Source organism: Salvia hispanica, chromosome 6, assembly GCF_029641045.1.
Source record: "Salvia hispanica isolate PSC_SH4W2 chromosome 6, Shi_PSC_v1, whole genome shotgun sequence".
NCBI lineage: Eukaryota > Viridiplantae > Streptophyta > Magnoliopsida > Lamiales > Lamiaceae > Salvia > Salvia hispanica.
The window spans coordinates 25,369,538-25,391,130 of NC_142697.1; the positions used below are offsets into that span (position 1 = coordinate 25,369,538).

The 21,593-nt window shown below is 40.7% G+C and overlaps 4 protein-coding genes and 1 pseudogene across 5 annotated transcripts; 4 read left to right on the forward strand and 1 right to left on the reverse strand.

The window, feature by feature from the left end:
* The first annotated feature begins 5,829 nt into the window (after positions 1-5,829).
* LOC148923422 (uncharacterized) lies at positions 5,830-6,886 on the forward strand. Its single transcript, XM_089061489.1, has 2 exons — positions 5,830-6,381; positions 6,512-6,886. Exons 1-2 carry the CDS (start codon positions 5,830-5,832, stop codon positions 6,884-6,886), a joined length of 927 nt encoding a protein of 308 aa, XP_088917615.1.
* A 3,293-nt stretch (positions 6,887-10,179) lies between these two features.
* LOC125205339 (proline-rich receptor-like protein kinase PERK15) lies at positions 10,180-13,950 on the forward strand. Of its 2 annotated transcripts, none has more exons than XM_048104208.2 (9): positions 10,180-10,614; positions 10,797-11,676; positions 11,764-12,168; positions 12,245-12,331; positions 12,467-12,537; positions 12,612-12,688; positions 12,800-12,947; positions 13,189-13,350; positions 13,445-13,645. In XM_048104208.2, the coding sequence occupies exons 2-9, from the start codon at positions 10,821-10,823 to the stop codon at positions 13,643-13,645; spliced, it is 2,007 nt and encodes a 668-aa protein (XP_047960165.2). In that variant the 5' UTR covers positions 10,180-10,614; positions 10,797-10,820. The 2 variants fall into 2 exon arrangements, with proteins under 2 accessions (XP_047960165.2, XP_047960163.2); XM_048104206.2 differs by having other exon boundaries at positions 10,181-10,614; positions 10,766-11,676; positions 13,445-13,950.
* Positions 13,951-14,437: 487 nt separating this feature from the next.
* LOC125206435 (uncharacterized) lies at positions 14,438-14,974 on the forward strand. The gene has a single exon (XM_048105690.2). The coding sequence runs from the start codon at positions 14,438-14,440 to the stop codon at positions 14,891-14,893; it is 456 nt and encodes a 151-aa protein (XP_047961647.1). The 3' UTR covers positions 14,894-14,974.
* Positions 14,975-15,099: 125 nt separating this feature from the next.
* Positions 15,100-15,723, forward strand: LOC125205342 (putative calcium-binding protein CML16 pseudogene; annotated as a pseudogene).
* A 9-nt stretch (positions 15,724-15,732) lies between these two features.
* Positions 15,733-21,244, reverse strand: LOC125205337 (putative phospholipid-transporting ATPase 9). Its single transcript, XM_048104203.2, has 11 exons — positions 20,299-21,244; positions 18,633-19,975; positions 18,370-18,480; positions 18,005-18,281; positions 17,828-17,916; positions 17,624-17,732; positions 17,332-17,535; positions 17,120-17,245; positions 16,927-17,025; positions 16,652-16,843; positions 15,733-16,565 (listed from the first exon to the last, which is right to left on the reverse strand). Exons 1-11 carry the CDS (start codon positions 20,689-20,691, stop codon positions 15,936-15,938), a joined length of 3,573 nt encoding a protein of 1,190 aa, XP_047960160.2. The 5' UTR covers positions 20,692-21,244; the 3' UTR covers positions 15,733-15,935.
* Between the last annotated feature and the right edge of the window lie 349 nt (positions 21,245-21,593).

Consider the following 21,593-nt stretch of genomic DNA (forward strand, 5'->3'; position numbering starts at 1 on the left):
TGATCAATTGCTAACTCATCATTTAATTGCTAACTACAATTAATTTAAGGCCATAGGATTTTAGAAAACGTATGGTCTATAATTTGCCACGTGTAATTTTCATTTTTATTAATTAAATCGAAAAAGATAAAAAAAAACTCCAAATTCGGGTTTTGGATGAAAATGTCAATATAGTGTTCCGAAAATATCAACACAATACTTTGAGAATGTCAACACAATGCTTTAAGAATGTTAATCCATTGCTTATATTGACATTTTACATGTATTATATTGACATATTTTATATAGTATGTTGACATTTCTGTTTGTACGAAAAAATTAAAAAAATTCAATTTTTTTTCAAATTTTGATATCGGAACATATGCATGTATGATATCGTTGGAATCCTTACGAAATTATCTTTAATTTGATATATGTTATATAAATTTAAAGTTTTGGGATTTCTTTTAAAAGTTAGTTATAACTAAACATGTACTAGTTAATTGACATTAATACCCCTATTCATATTTTTGGAATTAATCCTATGACCTTATTGACGTTTTTCGTTGATCGTATTGACATTTAAGGATTAATGATCTAAACCCTTAATTTGAATATCTAATACTCCCTCCGTCCCAATAAATATGAAACATTTGGTTTCCGGCATGCAAGTGTTGTTTTGTGAGTTAATGAAGAGAGAGTAAAGTAAGAGAGAAGGAAAAGTAGAGAGAGTGATGTTTCCATTTTAGGAAACGTTTCATTTTTAGTGGGACAATCCAAAAAGGAAAACGTTGCATTTCTTATGGGACAGAGGGAGTAGTTATTATCTAATTGTAATTAGCAATTAAGTTATGAGTTAGCAATATAACACTCCCCAATTTTATAGTATCATGTAAAATTTTTGACACTTAGATGATACTCCCTCCGTCCCGGCTAAGATGACACATTGCTTAGCCCGCACGAGATTTTAGGAGTTATTGGTTAAAGTGTTTAATTGGAGAGAGAAAAGATGAGTATAAGTATTAAAGTAGAGAGATAAAGAAAGATGGATATTTTAATACGAGTGAGAAAAAGTAGTTGAATGTATTACTTGGAGAGAGGAAGTTTCCAAAAAAAAAATGTATCATCTTAATTGGGACAAACTAAAAAGGAAAACATGTCATCTTAAACGGGACGGAGGGAGTATATAAGTAGGCGTGCCCTTTGTACGACACCAACAAACCACGTAGCCCTCCACTTCCATATTCAATTCTACCAATCATTTAAGGTTGGAGAAAATAAAAAATAAAGAATACAAAAAATCTACCAATCATTTAGCTTTTGACTAACCAGCTTCTCATCTAATCAGATAACCACACATATACTGATACACACACACTATCTATTAGTACGGGTTGATTATTAGAGCATCAACAATGTGGCGGACGATGCCACGGACGATGTATCGTCCGTCGCATTGTTCGCTACTGTGGTGTCACGGACGATGGCTTAATCATCGTCCGCCACTATGGTATCGCGAACGATGCGTACGCATTTTCTTTTCTTTTTTTGATTTTTTTCAAAAAAATTTCTTATTTAAACACCACAATTCTCTACCATTTCACACACTACTATTTCACATCTCTTCAATTATTCTCTCTCATCTTCTCAAAAATGAATCCCGGCGACTACGATTTGAGTACATCAGATGGTTGCAGATGGGCCTTGACTCGAGCCTTGTTCGATGCCGTTAATGAAGCCACGGCGGAGTGCTTGTCACAAATGCAGCGGGAGGCAGAGGCGGCGGCGGTGGCGCGGGTTTCTCGGCCGATACGACGTCGGACGTATGTCCCACACGAGCACGACGTAGCTCACGAACGTCTGTTCGCAGATTATTTTGCCGAGCAACCACGGTGGGGCCCGAATGTTTTCCATCGCCGTTTTAGAATGAGCCGAGATCTTTTTCTCCGCATTGTACACACGTTGGAGAGACGTGATGAATACTTCCAGTATCGGGAAGACGGCATCGGCAGACCCGGATTTACGCTGTTGCAGAAGTGCACGGTTGCGATCCGGCAGTTGGCCTATGGCACCACAACGGATATGTTCGACGAGTACCTTCACGTCGGCGAATGTCCCAAGAAATTTTGTAAGATAGTTGTGGAGGCTTTTGGCGACACATATTTGCGACGCCCGACTTCTGATGATTGCCAGAGGCTGATGAGGATGCACGAGTGATACGCTCGGATTTTGCACTGTTTTAAGGCCATTATTTGGTCCGTTTTTACTATCAAAATCACTCTACATGTCCATTATTTGCATATTTTATACATTTTGGTATTTTGACGTGTTTTGTGAGAAATGTGCATATTTGAGCCGAAAAGGGGAGTAAAAACGCATAGTCTGGAAATCTGGAGTCAGACGGCGACCATCGACCGCCGCGAAGTTGTACGGCGACCGCCGGCGCCCGGCGGTCAGAGCCATGTGGTGGTCCGCCTCGGAAATTTACGCTAGGAGAAGAGTCTCGCCCGGCGACCGCCGGAGGACATGTGGCGGTCCGCCACCGAAGGGTCAGAGTCTCTGGACTCCAACGCGGCGACCGCCGGCCAAGGTGCGGCGGCCCGCCGGAGAAAGGCGGCGAATCCGACCAGCCCTAGATTTGCTCCAAGACTTACCAAATTTTGAAGATCTTTTCCTTCTATGATGAGGAATAATTTTCCCCTATAAATAGGACCTCAAGCTTCATCAAAAAAAGGAGAACACATTCATAGAGAAAGAGAGTTACTACTTGCAATATTCATAGAGAGCAAAAGCTAGAGTACTTCAATTGTGCAAGGAGTTGGAGAAGGATTTCAAGAACATCAAGAACGACAAGGATTCTACGTACGGGTTTTATTTGCTTTAGTTTTATGTTCAAATTGTTTTCCCTTCAATCTATGTTTTTAGTTTATTCAATTATGTGTAACTAAACTCATAGGATTCTAGGGATGTGTTAGTAGCAACTTTGGTTATACAATTCCGTTTTCTATTTAATATCCGTTTTGTTTTTACTTTGTTTCTTCCCTAAGTTAATCATGATGCTTCGTAATTGAGTGACACAATTATGTATGATTTAATATAACTTGCTTCATAACTGTGACAGAGTTCTAGCGAGTTAGATCCACTTAGTAGACACTACAGTTAGCTTCCTTTAAAACGGCACTGTTAATTGAGAGTGAGGACTTTTCAAGGGTCTTAGGAGCTTTTTGGAGTTACGTATTAGGATTGACAACCCTAATGTTAGTAATCAACGTTTGTATCGCATGAGCATAAGCTAGGTGACTCGTCCTTTCAAAGTATTAACTGTGCTAGGGTATTGTCGTTTGGAATTTGTATAACCATAAAAGTGAAAGCACATCCCTGGAATTCCCTTATCTCTATACTTTTCTCTCCGTGATTTGCTTGCATTTAGTTGTTTACTGCTTTTTAATATTTTCTGTTTTCAAAAAATTTTCAAAAAAAAATTCTTGTTTCTCCAGATAGTAATTGAGTTCTAGTAGGAGATAGACACTTTGTGTACGTCTTCCCCGTGTTCGATATCCGGTACTAACCTTTTGCTATACTATACCTACTCTGTATACTTGCAGGTATTTATAGTGCAAATAAAAAGTGCATCAACGAGACGGTGCACGACTTCCATGGGATGCTAGGGAGCATCAACTGTATGCACTGGCAGTGGAAGAACTGTCCGACGGCGTGGAGAGGCCAATTTACCAGCGGCTACAAGGGCAGCCACCCTACGATGATCCTGGAAGCCGTCGCTGACCACCGCCTCCGGATCTCGCATGTCTACTTTGGTGTAGCCGGGTCGAACAATGACATCACCGTCCTCAACTCGTCCACCCTCTTCGCGGATCAGTGCAGGGGTCGCGGCCCGGCCATCGAGTTCACTGCCAACGGCCGCAAACATCATATGGGGTACTACTTGGCCGATGGCATATTCCCAAGGTGGCCTGTTTTTTTGAAGACGATCAGCTGCCCAATTGGTGAGAGGAGAGTCTTGTTTGCGACAAAGCAGGAGTCTGCGCGGAAGGATGTGGAGCGGGCTTTTGGGGTGCTCCAATCGCGGTGGGCAATCGTGAAAGGTTCGACACGTTTCTGGTTCAAGGAAGTCATCGCCGACGTCATGTATGCGTGCATCATCATGCATAACATCATAGCCGAACAAGAAGTTGAGCATGTCACTGATTTGGTGGATGATGAAGCCGGACCTAGCTCCAGCACGGCGACCCCGCCTGTCGCTCGAGGATTATCGATGGGCTTCGGTGAGGTTCTACAGCGACAGACCTCAATGCGCAACCAACAACACCATACTCAGCTCATGACCGACATAATTGAAGAAGTTTGGAACCGCAACCGCCGTTGAGAATTTGTAGTTTTTTCACATTCGTAGTGTAATGTTTTAATTTTAATGAAATGAAGTTTTTTTTTTTCAAATTTTGAAGTATTTAAATATTCAAATAATAGATAAAATGCTTAGGGCGTGACTTAGGGCGGGTTATAGTCTGCCCCATTGTAGGTGGAAGTGGCGGAGGATAAAATGCTGATGTGGCGGTGCATAGGGCGTCGCTTAGGGCGGGCTATAGTCCGTCCCACTATGGATGCCCTTAACATTATCTTCAATCATACAATAAAAATGCGAAAAGGATCATCTAATTCTTTTCCTAATACATTTTCTAATCCATCCCTCACATATATGGTAATGGACACCCCACCATCATATTTTATGTTTGTGAGGGATGGATTAGGAAATGTATTAGGAAAAGAATTAGGTGATCCTTTCCGATAAAAATGATGTTACTGGTAGTATTTTGTGTGACAAAAATTCAAAAATAATGTAAATTTTTAATTTAGTACTTCCTCCGTTTTATAATAATGGATGCGTTTCTTTTCAGCACGGAGATTAAGAAAAATTGTGTTAGATGAGTTAAGTAAGAGTGACAGTGGGAGGGCCGCGACCCTTGGCCCGGAGTTGGCCAAGGCGCGGCCCCCCACTACCGAGCCGCAGGGTGGACGAGGCCCAGGGATGGACGAGAGAGAACCGAGCTCTCGGCCAGGCCAGGGCTCTTGGGCGCGCGACTCGGCCCGCCACTGCAGGGGCCGAGAGCTGCGGCCCTGCCCAATCCGATTTTATTTTTTTAATTTCGAAAATTGATTTATAAATATTACTTCCTCCCAATTTTTTTATAATCTCCAATTCTAAACCCTAATTTCAATATCTATCATCTTCAATATCTTTTTTTTTTATTGTTTTTAGAAAAATTCGTTGTATAATTTTTCCCCATCTATAATATGACGAAAATTTGGTTTCAATTCACTCATTTTTAAATTCTTTCATTTTTTTTAAAATTATTATATAGGCATATAATTTTAATTCTAGTAATATTAAAATTTAACAAAAAACCACTGTGGTGGCCAAGTTTTGAGGGCAAGGGCCAAGTTTGTTGGGCATGCCCAAGAAATGGTGGTTTGGGCATATGCCCAAGAGGGCCATCACTTTGGACACTCTAAGAACGTCCACAGTGGGGGAGCCGCGGCTCTCGGCCCGGGCTTGGGCAGCCCGCGGCCCCCCACTACTGAGGCGAGGGGTGCCCGCGGCTCGGGGGGGTGGACGAGAGAGAGCCGAGCGCTCGGCCAGGCCGAGGCTCCTGGGCCAGCGGCTCGGCCCGCCACTGCAAGGGCCGAGAGCCGCGGCCCTGCCCACCGAAAATTATTTTATTTTGTTTTATTTTTTTTCAAATTTTTTTATATATTCATCCATTCTCCTCCAATTTTTTTTACCCCAAACCAAACTCTACTCTTTCCACTTGATTTCAATTTAAGATTCAAAACATGGATTCCGGCGATGAAAATTTTCAGCGCTTGGTCGATGAGGAATTCGAAGAACTCGTTGCAGCGGTGCAAGATGAAGCCGACGAGGAGGAGGTGGCTTTGGCGGCGGCGGCGGCCATCCCTCGGCCGAGATACCGTCGCCGGTTTATCAACCGTGACCATGTCGGAGCCGACCAGCGGTTGATGGAAGACTACTTCGGCGATAACCCCCGTTATACGCCGGAGATTTTTCATCGGCGATTCAGAATGTCGCAACGACTCTTCATCCACATTGCGGATTGTTTGTCTCAGCGATATAGGTGCTTCACCTTGCGGAGTGATGCCACCGGTCGACCCGGATTGTCGACATATCAGAAGTGCACGGCCGCAATTGGGCAGCTTGCCTATGCCGGGCCTGCTGACATGTTCGACGAATATCTACAGATGGCGGAAACGACTGCCCTCAAGACGCTGAGGCAGTTTTGCAAGGGTATCAAAGAACTCTTCAAAGGGGAGTACCTACGGAAACCGACGGCCGAGGAATGCCAGAGACTGATAAATATGCACGGGACAGTGCATCATTTTACGGGCATGATGGGCAGCATCGATTGCATGCACTGGGAGTGGAGGAACTGCCCGGTGGCTTGGAAGGGGCAGTTCACTTCTGGTTTCAAAGGGCGACATCCCACGATGATTCTTGAAGCCGTTGCTGACTACCGCTTGCAAATCTGGCAATGCGTATTTTGGTGTCGCTGGGTCGAACAACGACATCAACGTTCTACAATCATCGCATCTCTTCAATGATGAGTCCCGGGGTGAGGGTCTGCAAATCAACTTCGTGGCCAATGGCACGCAGTACAACAGGGCATACTATTTGGCCGATGGAATATACCCTCGCTGGCCCGTGTTTGTCAAGACGATCCGACAACCTGTTGGGCCGAAGCAGGCCTATTTTGCAAAAAAACAAGAAGGTGCTAGGAAGGATGTTGAGCGGCTTTCGGAGTCCTCCAATCGCGATGGGCCATTTTACGGTGTCCGGTTCGACAATGGCACGAAAATGATGTCGCGGACATCATGACTGCGTGTATTAGGGATGTCAATCGGGCCAGCCCATCGGGTTTCGGGCCATACCTACTCGGGTTGCGGGTCAATCGGGTGCGGGCTTGCCGGGTTGTGATTTCTTTCGGGTTGTAAAAGTTCAGCCCTAACCCTAAAAGCTCGGGTTTCGGGCTAGCCCGACGGGTTAATCGGGTTGCTACCGATAAGGTTAAGGCTCGAACAATCCAATAAATCATGATGAAAATTAATTATATTTATAAAATATAAAATATTTAATTATGATAAATTTGATATATATGTTTAAACTCAATCATAAAATACTAATATTTGTGATATTTCGTGAAATTTTAATGCATGTTAAAATTTTAAATATTCTTTTAGTGAGATTAATTTATTTAAAAATTATTATATTAATAAAAATTTAATATATAATTTATATATTTACCATAAAATTGAAAGTTATCTTTTTTTAGTTATCTATGTCATAAAATTAGTCAACGAAGTGTCGAATTAGGAGTAAAATATGGAAAAATATAAATTTTACCGGGTTATCGGGCCAGCCCATCGGGTTTTCGGGTCTGACCCTAACGGGTTGCGGGTTAATCGGGTGCGGGCTTATCGGGTTTTATTTTTATCGACCCTAACCCTATAAATTTAGCGGGCTATTCGGGCCAGCCCACAGGGTGCGGGCTACATTGACATCCCTAGCGTGTATCATACTGCACAATATGATAATAGAAGACGAAGGCTTTACTGCAGAGCGTTGGGCACCGGAAGATGGTGCTAGCACAAGTCACGGTATTGCAACCCCTCCTCTGCAGATGGGTGTACCACGCAGTAATGAATACTTGATTTGGTTGAAGAGGTCTGGAACCGTAGAGGAGGGGGCGCAGCGTGATAGGGGTTCTCTTTGTTGTTCGCGTTGTATCGAAAATTTTCGTTGTGTAATTTTCCCTTTTATTATAATACAACGAAAATTTTGTTATAATTTTGTTTAGTTTAATTATTTCTATGTATTTTAATAATTATATGCAAATAATTTTTATTCTAGCTAAATTAAATATATCAAAAAAATTAAGAAGATAATTTTAATTGGTGGCCCGGAGGGCCACCATCGTGGTGGCCAAGTTTTGAGGGCAAGGGCCAAGTTTGTTGGGCATGCCCAAGAATTGGTGGCTTGGGCATGCCCAAGAGGGCCACCATTGTGGACACCCTAAAGGGAGAATAAAGTGGAAAATTAAAAAGGTAGAGAGATAAAGAATGAAAAAAAGTAAAAGTGAGTAAAATAGGTATGGAAAAATGTGTTGACTTTTACTTAGAAACTGAAATGACTCTATTATTATGGAATGAAGAAAATATAAATGATTGGAGTAAAACTATTTTTTGGTGTGACATATACTAAAAATAAATTTAAATTTAGTGTAAATAGTTGGAGATGACCTAATAAATTATTTCTATCTACTTTAATTATTGTCCTTAATTATCTTCATACTCATTCTTTATGATATCGATTATATATGTATTATCTCACCATTCTAAATAAACTCATAAAATCAGGGAAAAGTCTAAGCATTTAAATACTATGGCAAGGAAGTATACTTCATAAATTGAATTATTAATTTTTTTAATATTCAACAATCTGAATTTTTTTGGTGAATGTCAACGTATGGTTTCGTTGAAATTTTCCTATTGGCAAATTGTAGAGTTCTAGATTCTCGCTTATGTGGAGAAACAATCATAAGACAATTAGTTATTTATTGTGGTTCTAGTTTAATCATTGAGAATGACATGAAAACATTATATTTTTCATAATCTAAATTATTTTAAAGTGTATTATTATAATTTGTTCCAAAAGGTACTAATATGCCACTTAGCGGTGAAATTTAATAAGTATAGGACTATCTAAATAATGTTCCCTAAAAATCAAAATAATTTAAAATTCAACACATTTTTATTGTGATAAATATAATACTACTGCAAACTCGGCTTGTTCATATATAATAAAAAGATGTACTTAAAAATATGTAATTACAAGAACATTAGTAAGACCTACCTTGTACGGAATACAATATTCAATAATAAGGTGTCATATTTAATAACTCCATTACTATCTGTCTGTTTGATCTATTTAAGTATTTAGTCTCTCTTTTCAGGAGTAGAGATTTACCATTACTTGGACTCGGTCATCCCATCTTTGCCAAAAATCATGATAAAAAATTATGGAATTCCATTATACGAGTATTGAATTATTCCAATCATAACAATGCAATAAAAGAGGAGAGAGAAAGACGATAGATGGAGATTTGACCATTCGACATAAAGCGAATATACTTTTATTTATCAATTACTAATATGTTTTGATATTTATTCAATAATGCAGGAACAAAGAATATTTAGATACAGTGATTCACGTGCTTTGTGAGATTTCGTGGACTCCGCACTCTTCTTTTGCGAAAAAAATGGGCTTCTGCATTTCATTTGAAGACTTGATTTTTAAAATATTGCATGGATATTAAAATCAAATTACATAACGAACTGATTTAAAAATAACGATCATCAATGCAATGCAACTATACAACTACAAGATCAACCTTCATACGTATTAAAAAACCGAAAACATGGGATGGGATAAAAGTTCTAAGTCTGATTTGAAAATGGTGTTAATATGAGGTTGTAAATGAAAATCAATTAATATGAGAAGAGAATTTTATCTCCATATTAAATCTGTCACTTCAAGTTCAAGCAGCCTGACAATTTGTGGAAATTTGACAACTTACACTAATTGAAAATAGATCTCATTTATGGAAATTTGATGCTCTTAGTTATTTTACCCAAATTAGCACATAATTTGTCAGGTGTAATTATTCAATTTCAATTGGACTCTAAATAGTCGTAGTATGAGTGATTACAAAATTCTCAACTACCACAATAAATATATGAATCAGTTTCACCTTTGAAAAGTTAAATTTTAATTCAAATCATATTCATTATTTAAAGATTAAAAAATAAACATAGAGCATATAAATATTTCCACTTCTGATCTGTCTTATTAAATTTATAAGTATGTCATTGCATTGCCGCATTGGTACGCGAAGTGATTTTGATATTTTGAAGTCACTATTTTAAAACTCCTAGTAAAATTCACATTTTATAAATTTACTCACTAAAATTGAGATCCACATTTCATTTATTTAATTGTGACCCCACCAACCGCAATGTCATTGATTTGGACGTTTAACTCAAGAATTAATATTCATCACCATGTAATCAAAATAGACGCAAACACGTAATTTACACATTCAAAGAGTTGGAGCGACCAGTTTTTATTCCAGATTATGTCTCATTCATTTTCATTCAATTTTAAATAAAAATTAAATCTTGACAGACCCCATTTTCCGTGTTTTCAGTTAATTTGGAAAAATATATAAAAGGGAGATTTCATTTTCTGCTGAATAGATATCTGCTCTCTCTATTCTGTGGCTTTGAAGATGCAGACCACTCCAGAAAAGTTGAACGTACGTGTAAAATAGGATTGGTTGATTTTGGCTTTCTGCAACTCAAGTGGGGGATTTGGCTTTTATCTATCGGGGCTGCTTTCTTTTTGGTGATAGAGCTGGGATTTTTAGTGATTTTGTTTTGTCGTCGGAGCAGCAGTTTGATGCCGGTGATTCAGGTTTCTGTCTAGTGGGATTGCATTGGATTGGAAATTGTTTACTGGGATCACTGCAAGATTTGATTTTGGAGCAGGTAAATTGTGATTCTTGTTTAAATTTCTGTGTTTGTGAGTGCTCCGACCAAGTATTTGACTATCTGTGTTATTTTGATTTCTTGAAATCGTTCTTGTTTTAGTGTGCATTGTTGATTGTTGATTACTTTAATGTTGTGTTATGGTAAATAGTTGAGTGGATATGCTGGTTTTGATTTGGAAGGAATGGTAGGATTTGATTGGTGATATGTCATCTGCATCTCCTTCCCCAAATTCATCTCCCCCTCCGCCCTCCTCTGCTCCTTCTCCACCATCACTACCACCTCAGCCCAGTTCACCTCCGCCGAGTCCTCCTCTTGCACCGCCACCTGCCTCACCACTACCGCCATCCTCTCCTCCTTCTCCGCCCAATGCTCCACCTCCTCCGGCAAATGCTCCTCCTCCGGAAACATCACCTCCACCAGTCAATGCACCTCCTCCATCAACTCCACCTCCTCCAACTTCCTCTCCGCCTCCACCTGATCCACCACCAACTAGTCCTATTACGCCACCTCCCTCGACTAATTCGCCCCCGCACCCACCCCCACCAGCACCCGTAAATAGTTCCCCACCTCCACCATCAACTTCACCACCGAGAAATTCTCCTCCTACGCGTCCGCCTCCTAATACTTCGCCCCCACCATCATCACGTAACCCTCCTCCACCACGGTCAAATAGACCTTCCCAAGATTCACCACCACCACCAGTCGTGCCACCCGGTAACCCTTCCCCTTCCCCAGTACCGCCTCAGTCTCCACCACGCCCAAATTCTCCTCCAAGACCACTGCCACGGCCGTCAATAGGAACATCACCACCTCCTTCCACAGCCTCACCAACTCCATCTCTGAATCCACCAGGTGATACCAACTCCAATGATACGTCACAACCCTCAAGTGGTGGTGGCCTTGACACCGGCGCCAAAGTTGCAATTGGCGTGGGTAGCCTATTTCTTGTGATACTTGGTCTTGGACTTGCAATCTGGTGTTGCTGGAAGCGAACGAGAAGGGCTTCTGGCCGTAATGGTGGTTACATCAAGGCAACCTCAAATTCTTCTCCACAATCCGGTAAACAAACAGTTAGCACTTGCTTATATTTTATATCCTCACATATAAAAGGAAACTCATTATGTATGTATTCTGATTTTTGCATAGGTAATGGATTACATAGAGTACAAGTAACGCCAAATAATGGAAGTGGTTCTGGAAATCACTCTATGCGTACACCACATGAGCGTGGTTTGGGGAACTCAAGGTTGTTGTTCACCTACGAACAACTAGTTGATGCCAGTAATGGATTTTCAGACCAGAATCTCTTGGGCCAAGGTGGTTTTGGTTTTGTGTACAAAGGAACTCTCGCAGATGGTAAAGTAGTAGCTATTAAGCTATTAAGGATCGGTGGAGGGCAGGGGGAACGGGAATTCACCTCCGAAGTTGAGATAATTAGCCGTATACACCACCGTCATTTGGTCTCACTTGTAGGTTATTGCATTTCTGGGGAGAGAAGAGTGCTTGTATTAGATTATGTTCCTAACAATACCCTCTACTTCCATCTTCATGGTAAGTTGTTCTTTTTCTAGGGTGGAACTTTGGTTTCTCGGAAACTAGTTGTTGATATTTAGTTTTTCCTGCTCAGCTGAAGGCCGGCCTGTCTTGGAATGGGGTACACGTGTGAAGATTGCTATTGGGGCAGCTCGTGGGATAGCTTACCTTCACGAAGACTGTAAGCACTTCATTTTCACTCTTGCATTCAGTACTTCACCTGTTCTGGTTTAATAATATGTGCAGTTGGTGATGATTATATGTGCTTTTTAGTGGAGAACCATATGCACGTATCTAATTTCGTTAATTGTTAAAGGTCAACCTCGTATTATCCATAGAGATATCAAGTCGTCAAATATCCTTCTGGACATAAACTTTGAAGCTCAGGTGTGGAGGATGCCTAACAAGCTATATTTCTCTTTTCTTGTTCTTTACACCGTATTTAACATTTTCACCCCCAGGTTTCTGATTTTGGACTAGCTAAAATAGCTATGGATGCGAATACACATATCAGTACACGTGTAATGGGAACTTTTGGGTAAGTGATCAAGTAAAAAACAAGGCTTTGGGTTCAATGCAAGCTGAAGTCTTCAACAAATCATTTTGTGGTCTTATTCATAGTCTAATAGTTGATAACCACTTTCTTCAGATACATGGCACCTGAGTATGCATCCAGTGGCAAGTTGACTGAAAAATCCGATGTGTTTTCCTTTGGAGTCGTGCTATTAGAGTTGATAACTGGACGAAAGCCTGTAGATACATCTCAGCCTTTAGGGGATGAGAGCCTCGTTGAATGGGTAAGTTCTTTCACCAGACATCCTCTTGATTATTGGGGTTCGTTTGCTCGATTGTTAATTTACACTAATTACAGTAAGCTTGTCATCATCAAAGCTTCCACTTGCAAAACCAATAGAAGGCTCTGCTTTAAATTTTGTCTTAGTCTCGAGCTGCTTGTCCCTGTAATCATTGAGATTCGATGAATCTAACACGACAATTGATATTCAATAGCATTTTCTCTCATATATGTTTTTCTCTCAGGCCCGACCATTGTTAAGCCAAGCTATCGAGACAAACGAATTTGTGGGACTAGCAGATCCAAGACTAGCAGAGAATTTTGTTGCTGATGAGATGGTCCAACTGATTCAAGCTGCAGCGGCTTGTGTTCGCCATTCATCCATGAACAGGCCCTCAATGGGACAGGTAACAAATTTATCTCATACCACGACCTAAATTTTCAGTTCGACTTTCTTTGGCTGGCGATGGGGCCTCTCAAACACGTAAACGTGCAATCCAGGTTGTGAGGGCTTTTGACAGAATGGTGACCCCAGATTTGACAAACGGGGTGAGAGTCGGGGAAAGTGAAATAATCAACTCTACTGAACAATCTGAAGAGATCAGGTTGTTTCAGAAGTGGGCATTTGGAAGTAAAGAAGTTAGTAGTGATTTCTTCAGTGGGAGCAGCGAGCGCAATCCGCAAAGTGGCCGGAGAGATTGATGGAATTGAGTTGCAGTTTCCAATCAAGAATGAATTTTTTTGAAGGAAATGAAATATGGCAAATGATGCTGGTTGAGAGGTAATAGCTGCATTGAGCTATAACTGTCCATTGCAACTTAGATTTTTTGGGATCTTGTAGATTCTGTGCATTCTATTTCTAGGGCCAATTTTTTCTTGTATATGTCTTCTTTTTTCTTTCTTTTTTTTGGGTATTCAGCTATAATAAAGTTCATTCAATTTTGCCCCCTTCCATTTATGTAGACTTTATTTGTTATGAATCATATTAGACATTTTGTAGGATTTCATATGCAGAGTTGGTCTCAAGCAGACATTCACCAAATGTGAAAAAGAAAGTAAAAACAGATTCTGAAAAAAGTTATTTTTATACTTGAAATACAAGTCTTGTGATCTGGGCTTTTTGTTTAAATATTTCATGGTTAGACTATGCTGTATTCCAAGATTCCATGTGAAATGTAGAGTGCAAGTTATCAGATTTTGACAGCTTATATTTTTCATTAAAAAAACCACCTCTCGAAGACCAAAAAAAAATAAAAAAATAAAAGACCCCATTTTTTCTATGAGCAATCATGTATGTGAAGTAATTGACTATGACACATAACAATTTGTTCCTTATAATTTATTTATAGCTTCTGAATTTGCCATTTTCATTGCTTCACACATTATAATACCCTTCCAACATGCCAAGAAACTTATTCCTTTATCAAGATATGACTTCCATTGATCACCTTCTTCTTCTTCTTGTTCTTTTCTTCCAACACACAGAAAATCGAGATGGAAGATCGAAACATTCTTGCTGCAGACTGCATTGTCCTGTGCTGCTGCTGCCAATGCATGATGCTGCAGATCCTCATTTTCATACTGCTGAAGCTCCCATACAAGCTGATGAGGAAGACTAAAAAATACGCAAAGAAATTGAGAGCACGCAAGAGAGGAACGAAGATCATGCAAATAGAGATGCCAAGAAATAGAGACGAAAGCTTCACCAGCCATGGTGGATCCATCAGAATAGAATCCATTCGATTTGGGTGTTGCATGTCTGAAATCGAGCGCGTCTTGGATGATCTTTCGAGTAGGGGTGAGTTTGCTTTTGGAAGTTTTTGGGCTGGAGAAGTTGCTTCAGACACAAGTTTCCCTTCTTGTTTTAACAATGATCAGATTGATTATGATGTTGTTGGCTGCCGTTTGATGGAGTTATTTGGCACTGCCAACTTCTCTTCACAGCATTGATTCCTTTAGATTCTGTCCTTATTTAGAAAGAATATCCAAAAATAGTTCTTGCAAGAAATGCCATGATTCCTTTATTGTTTTCTTCTTCTCTATATATAGACATAGCTTAATCTTTCTATTTCATTTGGATCATTCTTTTCTAGAATAAGGACAGCCCCACATCATTAAACAAACCAAAAACCAACTTACAAGAAAAAAAATACATCAATCAATCATATTCCTCCCTCTCCCTTCCCCTCTTTCTCATCTATTCTACAATTTGATGGCTTCAATGCAATGCGACGCCGAGCAGCTGAAGCAGCTAAAGGAGATCTTCGACCGGTTTGACATGGACAAAGACGGCAGCCTGACGCTGCTGGAGCTAGCGGCCCTTCTCCGGTCCCTCGGCCTCAAGCCCACGGGCGACCAAATCCACACCATCTCGTCCACCATGGACGCCAATGGCAATGGCGCCATAGAGTTTGATGAATTGGTGGAGCTGATGTTGTCCGATCTTAGCAAAGAAGCCCCCAACCACGACCAGCTCATGGGGGTGTTCAAGGCCTTCGACCGTGATGGAAATGGCTACATCACCGCGGCTGAGCTGGCAGGTCAGATGGCCAAGATGGGCCATCCCCTCACCTACAACGAGCTCACCGATATGATGCATGAGGCTGACGTTAATGGCGATGGCGTCATCAGCTTCCACGAGTTTGCCAACATCATGGCTAAATCGGCTATAGACACCCTCAGCCTCCCTCCCTCGTGGTTGGAATCCTAGGTAGCACAGGTTAAGGTTTTCATCAAATGGGTAGGAATGTTCTTGAAATCAAGATTGAATTTTTATTTAATGCCAGAAATTTTTAGAACCAAATCTCTCTCCATCTCTATTTCATGATAACTTATTCCATTATTACATCAAGATTCTACTGTCTAACTACGAGGAATTATACAATGTGTAGTAAAATTGAAAGAATAAAAAAATTTACAAAAGCATGAGGGCTTACAACAACCACAGCATGATTCTGTACATTGCAACAAGCTAAAGAATACCATGCTGCTTCTAGCGGCCGTGGCTTCGTTCCTGCAGAGGGTTCGTTCGTGCCAGTGAACGCGCTGTGAATCCAACGGTTGTAGGCCTAATCGACCTCTGCCTCACTATGTTGCAGTACTCGGGATCCTCGTACCACCCCTCATGTCTTATCCACTGTATCCTCCCATGGTACATTGGGAAGAATCTCATCTGGATCGCGTTGTAAATGAAGTAAGGCACGAGGGCAGAGACTACAACAATGAAGGTGACGACATAGTAGGCGGGCGTGGCTGCAAGAGACTGGACAAAGACTTTGTATGCAGTTGTGGCAAAGGATGGAGACATAGCTCCATAGGCCAAGAGGAAAATGTACCAAAATGCAATGCTGCCCCATATCAAAATGTGTTGCAGCAGAGTGAAGTAGCTGATTGCGAGTGCCATCTGGCAGTTCACGACCCAGACAACGCAGGTGTACATTGTGGCTCCGAAGATTTGGAAATCCGCAGGCTTTCCGTCCTCGTTGAACGCCTGAGGGCTCAGCGCCCTTTCGCAGAAGAAGAAGATAATGATGGCACTGCAGAGGCCATTGAACATCCATCCAATTATGCGGCGCCAGCTGAAGAGTAGATTCTGCACACCTTCTTGGTACAGCATGGGAAACTGCATTGCCAAAATATGTCAGCATTGATGAATATGACTTATACATGAAGGAGAGACAGAGAGAGATGCTAGTGTGAGTTTGTTACCTTTAGACAGAATCTAGCTGATACGTCTTGGTCGAAGACTCCTAGAGCTACCACAGGCAACGATGTGAAGAACACGTTGTAGAGAGACAGGAACCAGTCGTTGTATGCAGGTTGTCCGGAAAATGATGTGAAAGCCTCGTACAAGAAGACTGTGATGCCATAAGTGATGTTCTTGTAGAAGAAGTAGCAAATCTGCATTGAAAAAGGATGGATTTTTAGAGACTTGTTGTTTTCATACAACAATGAAGATTGTTTATCAGAGTAAAAGTAATTACCATTGTGGAAATCCTTCTGTAGCACCAGTGTCCATGAACCAAAAGCAAGCGTTCCAAAAATCGGAACTGAGCTATTGCAATGTCGCTCGACATCACTGCCTGAAATTTGCACAAGAAATATGGTCAGTTTTGAAAGGTGGAATGGCTTGCATCAGAAATGGAACTCTGATTTATGAGGAATCAGATTTTCTACCTGCATTCCTTCAACGCCACTGATCCCAATTCCAATATCTGCTTCTTGAAGCATTCCAACGTCGTTGGCTCCATCACCAATGGCCAAGGTAGTCTTTGTGGTTCCATCCTTGACAAGCCTCGTCACCTAAACAATCACAAGAAACGTTAGTAACATATAGGAAAGGTAGAATAAACCCGAACAAGTGAAGAATGTGGATGCAATAAACTCACCAGCGCCTTCTGTTTAGGGGAGGAGCGGCAGCAGATGACTGATGCACAGCCAACTGCAAGCTCAAGAAACAGTTTCTTGACGTCGTCTTCCAATGCATATGCAAGAGATTTCCCATCGATGATCAAGGCAAAGGCATCACTGCTCAACTTAGCAACCTGAGCCTTCCCTTCGGTGATCTGTCGAACAACACTTTGCTTCGAAGCCTAATAAATCAAAGGAAATAGCAAGAATCTCAGCATTTGGAACCTTTAGATTAACATGAAAGATTATCTGTCAAGAAAACAAATTTACCTTAGCAATTTCACTCTTTTCGCCGTTTTTCTCCAGAGCTTTGATCTCAGGGCTCTCCAATGTAATAATAATCTGCTTCATTCCTTGTCTGAGCAAGCTACAAGCATAACTGCAAAATTGATTCTCACAGTTAGAAATCTGCTGGAAATCATACACCTCAAAAACAATCTCAAGATATTAATTAGGCCAAGAATTTATATATACCCTATGTTGATAGCAGTTTCCATCTTGTCCCCAGTCAAAACCCATAATTTGATTCCTGCTTGAGCTAGTTTGTCAATGCATTCTGGAACCTGAAAGGAATAGCACAAACTCTATAAATTTGAGAGAGAGAAAGAGGGAGGATGCTGCATATTTCTACATGATTGTCTCATAACTAACCCCTTGTTGGAGCTTGTCCTCAACAGCTGTTGCACCTAAAAGAATCAAATCTTTTTCTATACTTTCAGTCACTTCATCAATCAGTGCCTCACGATCAGCGCTAACTGAGTTTTTGGCAGCCAAAAGTTTTGAATCAAACGCTTGAAACTCGTCTTCGCTTAGCTCCCTATAAGCAAGTATCAAGGTCCTTAAGCCTGCATCGGCGTACTCATTGCAGTGCTCTCTGGTTTTCTCTTCATATTCCCTTCCATTTCTAGCAAGCCTCTCAAACATAACACTGCATAAAGAAAATCATCCGTATTAAACAACCATTGCAATGCCACTTTCAACTTCAGTGATTCATTAAGCTGCAAAGAAAAAGCAACCTGTCAGCTCCTTTGCAAAGTAACATTAGCTTTCCCTCCTCATCTCTTACTATAACTGACATTCTCTTTCTTGCACTGTTGAATTCTAGAATACTTAAGAGATCGTATGATCTGCATCAAACAACACACAGATATTGCATGATCAACTTACATGTACCACATCAGTTATCAACAGTAATAAAAACATTAAATTTAAGCCCATTGCCTAATAATAGGTTCTCATTTATGATAGTATGAATGTGGTAGAAAGATAAGTTACTGACCTTTCAACTCGTTTGCCAGTGACGGGATTCAACTCATTGATAGAAACACTTGTTTGTGTTCTTTTAAAGAACTCAAAGCCAAGTTCTCTGGCTGCAATGACAAAGGCAGCCTCATCAGGTGATTCAGCTTCATACGTGATTTTCCCTGTATTCTCATCCACGTCAGGCACTGCTGTATGACAGACTGCCAATAAACGAAAGAATTGCTGGATCACGTTCGAGTGACTCTCATTCACCCAATTCCCATTGTTGACCCTCTCGTCGTCAAAGTTGAAGCCTTTGACAGAGGACTTCTTAGGGCTAACAGGGTGCTCAGCTGCATGTTTTGCACTCACAGCCAGAGGCGACCCCTTCCTGTTCGCCATCGACCTTTCCACCTCCGTTACACCATAGCCATAAGCAGTGCCAGCAATCGAACACTTGATGAACTCCATGGAGTTGCAAGTCAATGTACCTGTCTTATCAGAGAGAATTGTATCAACTTGGCCGAGTTCCTCATTCAGATTTGAGGTACGGGCGTGAGCTGGCTTGTCAGTTTCTTCATAGTACATATGTATGTCTTGATTGATGAAAATGCTCTGAAGCACTTTCACAATCTCTATTGAGACGTACAACGAGATTGGAATGAAGTTGCTGTAGAGCAACAGCACTGTGAGGAAGTGATACACAGCTGCAATGGGAGCCCTATCAGGATCAAAGAAAATGTCAGCTGTCTCGGGTCTGAGGTACCACCTCTGGTGCCCACCTTCTTTGTCTTCCCTAGTTACAACACCAAAGTAAACTGAGCCGATAAAGGCCATCAAGAAAAGCACACCGAATAGTAAGTAGATGATCTTGTCCATCTTCTTCTCAACCTTGCTTCTCTTCGAGGGTGGATCCGTGGAGTTTTGAATCACCTTTGTGTCATGGCCAGTGAAGATCACTGCTCCATATATATGATCTGTATTTCGTAGCTTAGAATCTCTAAGCAGCAGCTGTTGAGGAGAGAGCGGGTATTGCTCCCCCTCAAACTCCATGCTCCCAACAAAACTGTACAAGTTAGCATTAGGATCTTCACATTTCACAATGGCCTTGAAATCACCAAGGTCACGCTCCTCGTGCAACGATGAAGTGACTTCCAACGCCTGCTTCAGCTTCAAATTCGTCTCCCCATCAAGATTCATCGTCTCAACATAGCATATAGCATCCTCGTAGCTCGAAGATAGCAAGACTAAATCTGCAGGGAAGAATTGATCCTTCTCCACCTTCACTAAATCACCCACTCTCAGATTTCTCCATTCAGTGTGCTTAAAAATCCCACCACCCTGATGCACCTTCACCTTCCTATTGTTCATCTCAATATCCTAAAAATCCCAAAACAGTTCATCATCAGGAAAAATAGCCCTAAATTTTCATTACTTCTCCTTGTTTCAATTAAGAAAGAAATCAAGCATATGAAACAGAAAATAAAAGGCATGACTCCTGTCACTTTCCATAAATAGTTTCCATCTAATTCCTACAAACAACACAATAATTCTAAAAACCATTTCCAACCAGCTAAGATGCACAACACTGAATATTAAGAAATCAATGAACACCATTCAATCAATCTAATAAAAGAATCATCAACAACAATAATGTCGGTGGGCTACAAATGTGAAAAACAAGATGAGGCAATAAAAATTACCTGCTTCTTCCGTTGCCAATCTTCAATGAACTCTTTAACCATGGTTGCTCCGATGATCACAATCAACGGAATGATGGCGCTGACGGCGGAATAAGGAGCAAGCGGCGTGAAGGACAAGCAGCCGATGACAAGGAAGTAGAAGTTAGCCACTCTTCTAAACTGCTCAAACAGAGACTTGGGCAAGAAACTTGCAGCTGTATACTTGGTGGTTCTCACATAATTTGAGGCATAATGCCTAATACCGGTGTCGGCACCATCAGGCTCGTTGCAAACAACCACTCTTGAAAAACCAGGTCTCCCAATCTGTGAATGCTCCTCTTTGAATCCAGCTCTCCCACATTTGAAAGAGTAGATCTTGCTCAGATGCAGCTTCTTCCTTCTCTCACCTCTCATTTTGAGAAAAGTTGAATCTTGGCTCTTTTCTTTTAACACCAGTGGCGGAAATGCAACTGACAATGAAAGCTAGGCAGTAAAGCTACCTCAAAATCACAACTTTGGCTTTAATAAATGAAATATTCTTTCTATTCTATCAGCCCAAGAAAAGGCCTCAAACCCCAATAACTCAGAGAGCCACAGATGTCACAACAAAACCTTATTAAAATGTTTTATAACAAAGGGTGGATGAAAACTTCACCAAACACGAAGATGATGCAGACGCTAAATGCAAGAAACAGTGACATGTGCCAGAAAATATGATAGCACTAAACAAACACAGCTCTCTCTCTCTATCCCTCCACCTTAAATCTTGAAAAGATTCGATCTTTGTAGTAATTACAGAGAATGGCGATGGCCCAGAATTCAGTGAGAGATTTAAAGATTTTGAAGGAGTTTAATATGAAACTATATACAAATAAAATCCTTTATAACGTGTGTGTATGGGAAGCAATTATTCAGAGATTTGATTTTTCTGATAGAACAAAAGCATTGAACATTGACTTGGATCTTTTGGTTTGACTTCCTCAGCCGCTCGATTGGACACACGCGCAGTGGTTCGAAGAAGCCTTCAAACTTGCTAGTAGTTCATTAAAATACACGAAAAAGCATAGGAAAGTACCTTCGTATTCAACTTGAAATTCCCAGCAATAAGATTGTGTTTGGTTTCTTAGATAAAATAATATCAATATATAATAGAGGATTAAATTATTAGATTATTTTAGTCTTAGGGATTTTCTATAAATAATTATCTCATGATTATCCATTTAGGATTGAGTTGTGGAATGAATTTCATGAACCAAACACACTACAAATTTAATCCGAGATACAATATTGCAATCTCGATTTTCTTGAAAATAAAA